Genomic DNA, 12,708 nt, shown 5'->3' on the forward strand with positions numbered 1-12,708 from the left:
CTCCCAAGTAGCTGGGACCACAGGCGCCCGCCACAACGCCCGGCTATTTTTTGGTTGCAGCCATTATTGTTGTTTGGCAGGTCCGGGCTGGATTCGAACCCGCCACCTTAGGTGTATGTGGCTGGCGCCTTAGCCGCTTGAGCCACAGACGCCGAGCCCATTTGTTTTTCCTTTCTATATTCTCAACAAATTAAACAGAGGCACATTGTGTCTTGAGCTGGGTCACATAGTAAAGAAGTAGCACAAACCCGGATTCCTTAGCCTCACTTTTTAAAAACACTGCTTTATTGATACATACCACAAAATGAACCATTTTAAGTGTGCAATTCAATTATTTTTAGTAAATGTACAGCATTTAACCAGCAGCACAATCAATGTTAGAACATTTCCCTTCCTCCAAAAAGATCCCTCATCTGCATTTACAATCTCTTCCCATTCCCACCCCATTCTCAGGCAACCACTTTCTGTCCCATGGATTTGCTTTCCCTGGACATTTTATATAAACAAAATCATATGGTCTTTTGTATCTGACCTCTTTCATTTAGCATAGCAGTTTTGAGATACATCCATGTTGTTGAATGTGTCAATAAATCATTCTTTTTCTTACTGAGCAGTCCATCATCTGGATATACTACAATTTGTTTATCCATTCATCAGTTGATGGACATTTCAGTTGTTTCCATTTTTGTCTATTTTGAGTAATATTGCTGTGAACATTTGTTTCCAAGTCTTTGTGTTGGACACAGGTTTCCATTCCTAGAAAAGGAATTGCTAGATCATATAGTAACTGTGTGTTTAACTTTTTGAGAAACTGCCAAACTGTTTCCACAGAGCTTGCACCATTTAACATTCCCACCAGTAATGTCTGAGTATTTTATTTCCTTTGTATCATTGTCAATACTTGCTACATTCTTTTTGATTCTAACCATCCCAGTAGGTATGCAATGGTATCTCATTCTGGTTTTATTTTTCATTTTCCTAATAACTAACAATTTCAAGTATCTTTTCATGTGCCTATTAACCATTTGCGTGCCTTTTTTGAGAAATGTCTATTCAGGATCATAAACATTTAAACATTTTAAATCAGGCCGTTATAAAAGTTTTTTTTATTTTAAATGTGTATTCTAGATACAAGTCCTTTGCCAGATACATGATTTGCAAAGGGAACTCAAGCACTCTCTTTCTGCCTCTTGCTGTAGATTTATTTTGCCAGCTGTGCATTCGGAACAGAGGACATCAGGACCTCGGGAGGCTACTTCCACCTGGCTAATATATTCTATATTCTTAACAAGATGGACCTGGCAGACACACTGTATACCAAGGTGAGCTGGGGAATGTAGGAACGAATCCTTGACACAGAGGCTCGGTCTCTTACAAGTAGTGTCAGACCATTCAAGAGAAAAGTACCATAAAGAGTGGTGCAAAGAGATGAAGTGACTTGCCCAAGGTTACATAGCCTGATACGTGATATGCTCCAATTTTTCTTTCTTCCAGTTTCTCTACTACTGAAAGAGACTAATCCTTAGCATCCATAGAGTGATTAACAAATAATGTATGGTGGTCAGTAAGCACCAAACCCCACCAAATAGACTGCGCTATGCTCTGCCATACCCATAGGAGCATGCTAATGTGGGCATACTGAAGTGTGTGACAGAGAAATGTGTCAAGGGAAATCTGTTGCTGCATGAGAACACTAAAATTTTCATCTTTACATGTAAATGATTTTGACCATCAGTTACATTCATACAGAAACACCTCACTTAACAAGCAGCCATTTCTGTGTGAGACAGAGTCTATCATGCTATGGCTGTTGATTGATATTTTAGACCCACTTCTTTGGAAGAAGCATTTTGCTGTAGCCGAAAAGCAATGAGCTTTGGAGTCAGACAGCCCTGGGTTTAAATCCTGGCCATGTCACTTAACAGCTCTTACTAGAAGTCCAGTATGATCTTAACTTCTCTACACCTCAGTTTATTGACATGTAAAATGGGAATAATAAGAATATTTCTTCAACTGGGATGTTGTGGGGGGTATGAAGGCTTAGTGATGTATGTGCTCCACCAGTGGTAGCCCTTGTCATTGGACCCCACCAGGGCTGCCCATAGATGGGCCTGCCACATGTCCTTTGCAGCTCCTCAGCTGTCAAGCTTTGGACAGGTCTGTTGGTGCTCCTAGGGCTCCCTCTGCCTTCAGGCACAAGATAAGAGGGAGACTTCTGGAGACTTCAGGACACCTGGACAGATGTTCTGCTTTCCCCACCTGGCTGGTCCAATGGCCAGATCTGATCTACCTGTCTGATCACCATCTCTTTTCCCAACAGGTCTCTGATATCTGGAATAAATATATGAATGAACAGTATAAACTCTTCTTACAGAATGAAGCCCAACAAGATTTATTGGGAAAACGATTTGAGAAGGATACTAGCTTGGGTAAGTGTCGCCTTTCCCTTGGAGACACAGTAGTAACTTCATCCCACCTAATACTCAGGCCTTATCCCTAAGTGGGACAATAGCTGTCCCTATCATGGAGCACATTAGAACCATCTTCCTCATTTTGCTGATAGGGAAAACTAGGACATGGGGATCAAAGAGATTTTACCAGTGTTGGAAAGAATTCAGATCCCCGTAATAACACACAGCCTTTCTGGAGGCTAGTGAGGAAGCCCTTGTTCCTCTTGTTTGGAGGAAACAAGAGTTCCTCAGAGCTTCCTGTGATTTCTGCAGAGTATTCATTTTTTCTTTTTTTTGAGACAGAGTTTTATTTTGTTGCCCTCGGTGGAGTGCTGTGGCATCATAGCTCACAGCAACCTCAAACTCTTGGGCTCAACTCTTGGGCCTATAGTCCCAGCTACCTCAGCCTCCCTGGTAGCTGGGACTATAGGTACCTGCCATAATGCCTGGCTGTTTTTTAGAAACCAGGTCTTTCTCTTGCTGCTCAGGCTGATCTCAAACTCCGGAGCTCAATCTACCTGCCTCACTCTCCCAGAATGCTTGGATTACAGGTGTGAGCCACCACGCCCAGCTCCAGAGCATCCATTTCTTATGTTGTCTCTCCAAGGTAGACTCTATGCAGAGGCTGCATTGCTGATTTCTTGGGGGAACTTTATCCTCCTCCTTTACTAACTGTGAGCTGCTCAGTGGCAGGGCCAAATCTAATTCATCTCTATTTCCAGGATTAGCAAAGGGTTGGGTATTGAGTAGCACCATAAAGCATCACACCCTTTGAGATAACAAAAAGAGACAGAGGGGCTAGTTTCCACTCAAAAGAGACATAGAGTGTAGTTGGTCATATAGAACCTACATGTGATAACCAAAGAACATTTCTGTGAGTACAAATGATGTGATAAGATGAGTTCCAGAGTGAAAAGGTGAGGACAATTGGGTGGTGTTGAAGAAAGAAGACTTTTTGGAGAAGAGATTTGGGGCTAAGGTTTAAAAGAGTAATAACTTTATTGGGTTTTCTCTCATAATGAAAGTAGTTCATATGACAACAGAAAACTTGGAAATCATATAACCAAAGGTAGTCAACCTTACCATTATGGCACAAGTCCTTTTTATCTTTTTTCCCTAAGCTTCATACTTTTAAATATAAGTGCTTTTAACTACCTGGCCCACAGTAACTGCTCAATAAATGGCATTTAAAGTAGGACCAAACGCTGCTGGGGGAAGCAGTAAACAGGCTCATACAAGGAAGTAGAAAGGCTATTGCTTACCCATCTTTGGATGGGGGAGAAGAATTAAGCTGCTGCAGCTCCAAGAAGCCCTCCCTCCCCCAACTCCCTCCTCTCAGTCATAGAGTGGAAGCTGAAGTGACCCCAAGAAATCTGGCTTTGATGAATTACCTACCTTTGGGAGCTCAAGAGGTCTAGTGTTCAGCAAATCTGAAAGAGAAAATTTAGTAATTTTGGGACCTGTGAGAGTGAGCATGTCTTTAGGCTACTCTGATAATGAGCTAAGCAAAGCCAGATAACTACCTGAAACTCTGACTTCCTGCCCTAGAGGCAGTAGTTCTTTTTTTTGATACAGAGTCTTACTCTGTCACCCTGGGTAGAGTGCCCTGGTGTGTCATGGCTCACAGCAATCTCAAACTCCTGGGTTCCAGCAATCCTCTTGCCTCAGCCTCCTGAGTAGCTGGGACTACAGGCACCTGTCACAACTCCTGGATAGTTTTTCTATGTTTAGTAGAGTCAGGGACCTCTCGCTCTTGCTTAGGCTGGTCTTGAACCTATGAGCTTAGGCAATCCACCTGCCTCTGCATCCCAGAGTGCTAGGATTACAGGCATGAGCCACTGTGCCTGGCAGTAGTCCTTCATTTGAAGAACTCGCTGGGACTTGTCTTGTTTCCACTACTGCTACCGCCTCCCTCCACCCCAGGACACTTTAGCAGACTAGGTCCCCTAACAACTGAGTGCATGATGATGGCAGACTTGGATGCCAAGATTTTCTTTCTTTCCCTTCCAATGTAGACGAAGCCCAAGAAGCAGAAGCCATTCGGATCCTGACTTCAATCTTGAACATTCGAGAATCTACATCTGATGAAGCCCCTGAAAAAATTATCATTCTTCTGAAAACCCTGGTCATGCTTTACCACTTGATGCTGAATTATTCAAAGGCGAGTTTCCCTAGAAAAGCAGCCCCTTGCCTCCTTCAGATCTTTATTCAGTTTCACCTTTTCAGTACATGAAAGTAGAAATTTATCTAGTTGAATTTAGCTGTGTTTTTTGCCCAGTTGCACTAGCTTTTGCCCTCAAAGCAAACCCTCATTTTAAAAAAGTTCAGATGCTCAGAACATTTCTCATTTGTTGAATCTACATTATCTTTTTCCTCAGGGGGAACTTTTCAGGGTCACATAGGCAAACTGAGTCTGGAGCAGTGCTGGGAAACCTTGGAGGAATGAAGTAGCACATCAGTAATATACTCAGTTACTGAGTTCCTTGTTGCTGTGGGGATTCAGGCAGAAACGAATTGCTACAATATGATTTATTTATTTATATATTTATTTATTTATTTATTGCAGTTTTTGTCTGGGGCTGGGTTTGAACCCACCACCTCCGGTGTATGGGGCTGGCGCCCTACTCCTTTGAGCCACAGGCGCCGCCCCACAATATGATTTAAAAGGTAACTTTTTGAGAACTTCTGTACACAACATCATTGGTTTAATCCCTTTTGTAATTATCATATTTAATACACCAACCTTATGAGGTAGGTATTTTATTATCACCACTTTTCAGATGAGGAAACTAACGCTGAGAGGGTCAATTATTTGCTGAATATCTTAAGATATTAAGTGGCATATCTCAGGTTTATTGATATAATAATTGATTGATTCATCCATTCAAATGATTATTGAGCATCTACCATTTGCAAGGTACTATTTAGGGACAAGGGGGTACAGTGGTAAATAACCAGTTATGTTCCTTATCTCCATGGAACTTGCCGTTTTTTGGAAGAGAGGAAGTAAACGTATAAATGTGTAATATAATTTCAAAAAGTGAAAAATGCTATAAAGAAAAATAAAATAAGGAGGGGGAAAAAGAGAAGAGGTGGCAAAAGGTGGCTGGTTGGAGGAGGACTTTCTGTATGGGAGACATAGGAAAATTTAATATTCTTTCCCTCTGCTTTCTTTCCTCTCTCCCCTCTTCCCTCCCTTTCTTCAGCAAATTTTTATGAGCACCTCCCACACATCGGGAGGGCACGAAGGAGCTCATAGTCAGAGGGTCATAATAGAATGTGATAGCAAAGCCCAGAGCACTGTGGGAGCACAGAGGAAGGGCACCAACCCTGGCTGAAATAGGGGTAGGAATGGTTAGGGAATAAGGAAATGTTCCCACAAAATTTTCAAATTTATTTATTTATTTGAGTGAGACTTTGTCACCCTGGGTAGAGTGTCGTGGTATCATCATAGCTCACAGCAACCTCAGACTCTTGGGCTCAAGCAATCCTCTTACCTCAGCCTCCCAAGTAGTTGCTGGGACTACATGATGCCCAACTAGTTCTTTCTATTTTTAGGAGAGACGGGGCCTCCCTCTTGCTTAAGCTGGTCTTGAACTCCTGAAGCTCAAGCAATCCACCTGTCTCAGCTCCCAGAATGCTAGGACTATAGGCATTAACTGCCATGCCCTGCCTGGAATTTTTAAATTTATGTTGGACAAAATCTCTTTTCTATAGAGCAAGATCCAATTTTCCCCCTGTATACTTAAGGAAGTCATTACCCCAAGATATGTGAAGCATATTAGAGCTACAAAAGGCCTCCCTAAGACAAGAGGGACACATCTATAAATCAAGATAGGCCCCTTGCCTCCTTTAGATCTTTACTTGGCTATCTTCACAGTGAAAGTTTCTCTGGTCTCTCTGTCTAAAACTGCAGAACCTACTTCCACCCCTGCTTCCAATCCCCTTTCCTTGCTTTATTTTTTATTTATTTATTTTTTGAGACAGAGGCTGACCATCAACTTTGGTAGAGTGTTGTGGCATCACAGCTCACAGTAACCTCAAACTCTTGGGCTTAAGCAATTCTCTTGCTTCAGCCTCCCAAGTAGTTGGGACTATGAGTGTCAGCCACAATGGCTAGTTATTTTTGTTGTTGTTGTAGTTGTCATTGTTGTTTAGCAGGTCCAGGCCAGGCTTGAACCCGCTAGCTGCAGCATATGTGGCTGGTGCCCTACTCGCTGAGCTACAGGTGCTGAGCCTTTTCTTGCTTTATTTTTAGCATTATCGCTGTTTAAGATATTATCATGTTTTACTTATTTGTCTTATTTATTGGCTTTCTCCCCTACTGTATCATAAGTTCCATGAGGACAGGAATGTCTGCCTGTAGTCAAAGGATCTGGAATAAGTAGCTATTCAATAAATATTTATAGGATAGAAGGAAGGAAGGATGGGAGCCTCTAATCAAGTCAAAAAACTCTGGGCAACATGGCTCCCAACACAGCCCCAGGATGATAATTTACTTCTGGTACCTATTATCGCTATACCTCCCAAGGTTGGTCCATAGGCCCCTGATAAAGAGCCTACAAAGATCTCACTTTGTGGATTTTTTTAAAAATTTAATGTGAGGGTACAAGCAACCAGGTCAAAATATTTAGTTTTTTTTAGGTAGAGTTCATCTTGTGGTTATGTCCCATACACAAAAAGTGTGCCAACCTCCCTCAACATCTCACTTTGTTAAGAAGGTGTACTTAGTTTGACAAATAACGTGGGTTTTTCTGATGCCCCTGGCGCATCCAGCACACAGGTGGCTAGCCATAGGGGCCAACGTGTGTTCACAGGTTCATTGACAAGACTCAGTGGCTGGTGTGAGAAAATAATAAGTTCTGTCCTATGTTTCTGGAATTGAGCACAGATGGGGCTTCCCAACGTTATGCTTTCCTGTGACAACTTCCTTTTGCCACTGCAATTCTGTTTCAGGCAAAGGAATATGCTGCAAGAGCCCTGCATCTAGCCAAAGAACAATTGCTTGGTGTCTCTGAGGAAAACACCATTCAAGAACTAATACGTGTCATCTCATCTGAGGATCATCCCATGATTTAGTGACCCATGAGCTCTGCATCAGGGGGTAGTGAGTGTCTAACACAGCAGCCCTGCACAATTGGTTTAAGGTACTCTGGATTGCTGAACTTTTTACTCTCTTCCTTGAGGTTGTATACATAGCTGTGTTTTATTCTTAAAGAACAGACAAGCGAAGGGATATGAAACTTTAGGCATAGAAATCAGTAAAACTGTTCCTTATTATGACCTTTGTACTTGGTTTATCCATGACTTTGTGTGTCTTTGAGTAATGTGTAGTCAGATCACAAATGTGGTCATCTTAATTACAAATAGTTTGTCGTAGTTCCCAGAATTCTCCCAGTGATTATGTATATTTCATAACTCTTTGCCAAAGAAAGGGGTAAGGAATAGAGCTAAATTGGAGCCGGGTTCCTCTAGTCATAATTCTGCAAATTCTGCACTGGAATTAAGTTAGCATTAATCTGAAGTAGAAGATGATAAAATGTCTGTTGTAATTCCTAGAGCAATCACTAAGAAAATAAAAAATAGCTAAAAATCAACAAAAGGATTAAAATGACATCCTAGAAAATATTGTCCTAAAGCAAAAAAAGGCAATAGAGGAACAAAAGGGACATGAGACATACAGAAAACAAACAGTAAAGTGTAGATATAAATCATGCATAAGGTCTTCATATGCCAGAGAAGGCCCCTGGGCCTGCCTTTCAAGGAGCTTCAGTATGGTCTGGCTATGACACCATTCCAGGTTGGTATTGTTCTTATCTCAGACAATTTGAAGGAGATGTGAGCCAACTGTACTGTCTAGGGAAGAGGCATTCTGAAAGGTCCCCCATGATGCAGAGGACAAAGTACAGGCCTTGAACTTAGACATGCTTGAATTCAAATTTCAGCTCTCACATAATTGCTCCATGGCCTTGATCTCCCCAAAGCCTCTTTCATTATTGTTGTAAGTAAATAGCCTAGATGTGTCTATAGCTGGATCAGTCTATCCCCTCTTGATGACTCAGGTAATTGGGAATATCCCTTTTCTCTCCATTAGTTCTCCAGACTTGCCAAGCTGCTCTTTGCTTCTTGAGTCTATAGATCTGCACCCAGGGAGAGGATATGGAGGTCAAGAACATGTCAGAGAGTTTTATATTTCTCATTGTAAGTTAATTCACTCAGACTCATATAATTAAAATATGTCAGATGGGTTAACTTGCCCCTCAAGGTAAAATCAGCTGGAAGCTCCATTCCATACTTTCAGGCATTTTTACGGTTTTCCAAGATGCCTATGAAATCCCAGGGGCTTAATTGTCTTTGAGCCATTTTTTGGTCCAGTTTTCATCTTCAGTTGAATTCTTGCTCTCCAGTCTACATTGTGTAGCTATTTCTTCCCTTTAGGGATACACACCCTTTTGGTTCTCACCCCCAACTCCAAATATGAACCAATTCTTTCAAAAACACTCTTAATGAAGATTGGAGGGATAAGGAGGTGGATCGACCACTCTTTAGCAGATAATTTAAAAGAAAATATTACAATTTCCCCGTTCTAAAAACACCCTTAAAAGTCCATTTCAGTAAACACTAACTCTATTCTTTACCATATTAATTGGCCTCTTCTCTTTGCCCCCTCCATTCTCTGTTGTCCCCAACTCTGAATTCTTGTTCATTAATCCTTCTACAATAAAGTTATTGCTTAAATTATTTAAATGTACTGTTTCTCTTGACTGATTTTCTTCTTGCTTGCAGGCTATAATTTTCTGCTTTTTTCACATATACTAATTTAAGTTTTTCTTCCTTTCCAATATATGTATTGAAGGCTATAAATTTTCCTCTACATATTACATTTGCTGATCCCATATACAGTATTTTGAAATGTGGTATTTTATTTTTGCTCTAAATATTTCTTAATTTTTTTATAACTCATGAGTCATTTAGAAGTATGATTCTTAATTTCTAAAATAAGGTGACTTTATAACTTGTTGATTTTTGGCTTAATTTCATTGAGGTCAAAGAACCTGCTGTGTACAATTTTGATTTTTAGAAACTGGTTAAGATTTTCTTTATAACCAAGGATATGGTCAATATTGTAAATGTTCTGTGTATGCTAGAAAAGAGTGAAGTTATTGGGAACAATGTGCATACATGCCCATTAAGAAGTTTGTTTGTAAAATTTTTGATTTTTGCATATATTTGCTGTATTTTTATTTATTTCTGAAAGAGATACAAAATGCATCTAATATCATTGTGGATTTATCTATTTCTCCTTATAATTATATCAACTTCTGCTTTATATATTTTGAAGCTTTGTTATTAGGCCTGTAAAAATTAAAAAAATTTTCACATTATGAAAAAAATTTTCTCACTATGTCACCCTTGGTAGAGCGTTGTGGCGTCACAGTTAACAGCAACCGCAAACTCTTGGGTTTAAGTGATTCTCTTGCCTCAGCCTCCCAAGTACCTGGGACTACAGGTGCCCACCACAACACCCAGCTATTTTTTGTTGCAGTTGCCATTGTTTAGGTGGCCTGGGCCGGGTTCAAACCCACCAGCTTTGGTGTGTGTGGCTGGCACTGTAACCACTGTGCTATGGGCACCAAGCCAAAAAAAATTTAAATTATATCATATTTTCTTGGTGAATAGAATTTTTTATTATTTTATGAAGTGATTCTCTTTATTTCTAGTAATGCTTTTGACCTTATCGTCTGTTGTGGGTTTTTTTTATTTCTTATAGCATAACTGTGTGCATTAATGCAATCATGGGGTACAGTGTGCTGTTTTCATGTACATTTTGAAATACTCTCATCAAACTGGTCAAGATAACCTTCACGTCATTTTCTTAGTTAATGAGTTAAAATGTTCATACTCTGCTTTTAGAAAGATTCACTTGTACCCTTGTAAGATAAACCATAGAGGTGACCCCACCAATTTCCCTCCCTCCCCCCATCCACCCCCTTCACTTCGCCCTCCCACCCCCTTCCCTTATTCTAAGGCTATAATTAGGTTATGACATTCCTATAAAAGCTATGAATTAGTTTCAAAATAGGGCTGTGTACATTGGATACTCGTCTGTTGTGTTTTAATATTAATATAACTACATCCATTTCCTTTGGGGCTGGAACTTTTTTCTTTCTTTCTTCTTTTTTTTTTTTTGTTGTCATTTGGGATTCATTGTGGGTACAAAAATTAGGTTACACTGATTGCATTTGTTAGATATAGTCCCTCTTATAACTGTGTGGAGCTGGCTTCTTGTTATCAGCTAACATTATCACCATTCCCTTCATCGTTTATCTCTGCTTCAAAGGGGAACATTAAAACTATAGTTCCCAGTATCCCTCTCTTTTTATGATTTTTTTTTTGAGACAGAGCCTCAGGCTGTGCCCCTGTGTAGAGTGCTGTGGCATAACAGTTCACAGCAACCTCCAATTCCTGGGCTCAAGCAAGTCTCCTGCCTCAGCCTCCCAAGTAGCTAGGACCACAGGCACCTACCACAACGCCCAGCTATTTTATTTTATTTTATTGGTTGTAGCCGTCATTGTTGTTTTTTGGCAGGCCCAGGCTGCATTCGAACCCACCACCTTAGGTGTATGTGGCTGGTGCCTTAGCCACTTGAGCCACAGGTGTCCCAAACCTCTTTATATGATTCTTAATAAAATTCTGCCAATGAGGGCCAACTGCACCAGATTTGGAAGCTGCATAAGAAGCAACCATTAATCTTCCTTGAAAGTAGATTTCCTGTGAAAGCAGCTTGCTGACCTTTGCTCCCTGATCTTTATCATCTAGCTATTTCAAAGATTGTGTCAGCCTTTAGTTCCCTATATTAAATAAATCTCTTTATTTAGACTGCCCAGAGAGGTTTCTGTTTTCCTGACTTTGCTCACTGTAAATCCTGATATTTCTTCTTGCAAACTTGTACTTTCAAACAATCTGTATTCTTATGTTTTAGAGGTATCTCTTATAAAAATAATATAGAGTAGACCCTCCATGTTTGACTACCTCCCTGAAGTTGAGCTAGTTTCATAGGCTGGACATGCACCACATGTACATACTGGTATAGTAGGCCTAATTCCTTATGTTGACCAGTTCGTTACAGTTCCTTGGGTGGTCAACTTAAAGAGGTTCTACTGTAATTAAATATCTTTCTATCTTTAATTCTTAAAGAATCATTTAGTTCATTTACATTTTGCTTACATATAAATTATTTGGTTTAAAAAATTATTTGGTTTCATCTATGATCTTATTTTGTGACTTCCATTTATTCTGCATGTTCTGTTTTTCCCTTTCTTTCTTTTGGATTACACATTTCTTCTTCTTCCATTTTCCCTACCCTTTGTTAGTTTGTAAGGTTATATCCCTCATTTCTGTTCTGCTAATGATTGCCCCAGAAATTCAAGCACTCATTCCTAACTTATCAAAATTTAAAGTTATTCAGGAAACCCTCATCCTGGACCATACAAGCTCTTTAGAACCTTTTAACTACATTTACTTCTCTCAAACTTACATATAGTATATCATTACTGTTATTTATTTCCAGTCTATCTTAAATTCATAGGTCATAATTCTTATGATAAACTCATTATATTCTTTCTTACTTTTCACATCTTCCATCTGGGCTCAAATTTCTAATAAATCTTTTAGTATTTCCTACCATGAGGAACTACTGATGGTAAATTATCAGATTTTCTTTTCTTTCATTAGTCTGAAAATGGGATTTTTTGCCCTCATTTTTTGACTCTTCATGGAAAGTGTACTACATTTTCAAATATGGCATTCTAATGCAGAAATAATCTCAATTCTAAAGAGCTCTGCAAATTATGGTTTGCTTGACCCCAAAGGGTATAAGGAAGTTGAAGGGATCCAGGAGTTCTGATGATGCTGTGGGCTTCCCATAGAATGTCTTTATCTTCCCACCAGATGGGAAGAACTTGAGTTCTTCATCTTCAGAAGACTTGAAGGTGTGGAGCTGAAGGATGATTCCCGAATGACCTGATTAAATTTTTCTACTGGCAAGTATATATGTACTGTTACAAATTATATCATATTGTCTTTGAACCTCTATTTTTTTTAAATTTCAGGTTAATTTGAGGCCACAAAGAATTAGGTTACATTATTTGCATTTGTTAGATATAGTCCCTGTCATAGTTGTGTCCCGTCCATATACTCCCACATAAGTGGGAGCACACCAGTTCTCCTCCTTCCTCCCTGAGCCTCTATTTTAAAA

General features: G+C 39.8%; 1 protein-coding gene across 1 annotated transcript in view; it reads left to right on the forward strand.

The window, feature by feature from the left end:
- Positions 1-9,181, forward strand: part of ZMYND12 (zinc finger MYND-type containing 12) — a 37,929-nt gene extending 28,748 nt beyond the window's left edge. Inside the window, 4 exon segments of the mRNA XM_023518669.1 lie at positions 1,200-1,322; positions 2,321-2,429; positions 4,466-4,611; positions 7,407-9,181. Of these exon segments, the coding sequence (XP_023374437.1) occupies positions 1,200-1,322; positions 2,321-2,429; positions 4,466-4,611; positions 7,407-7,529 (501 nt within the window). The 3' untranslated portion in view covers positions 7,530-9,181.
- Positions 9,182-12,708: the final 3,527 nt, after the last annotated feature.

This window comes from Otolemur garnettii, unplaced genomic scaffold, assembly GCF_000181295.1.
Source record: "Otolemur garnettii isolate 467f Iridium unplaced genomic scaffold, OtoGar3 scaffold00144, whole genome shotgun sequence".
Taxonomy (NCBI): Eukaryota; Metazoa; Chordata; class Mammalia; order Primates; family Galagidae; genus Otolemur; species Otolemur garnettii.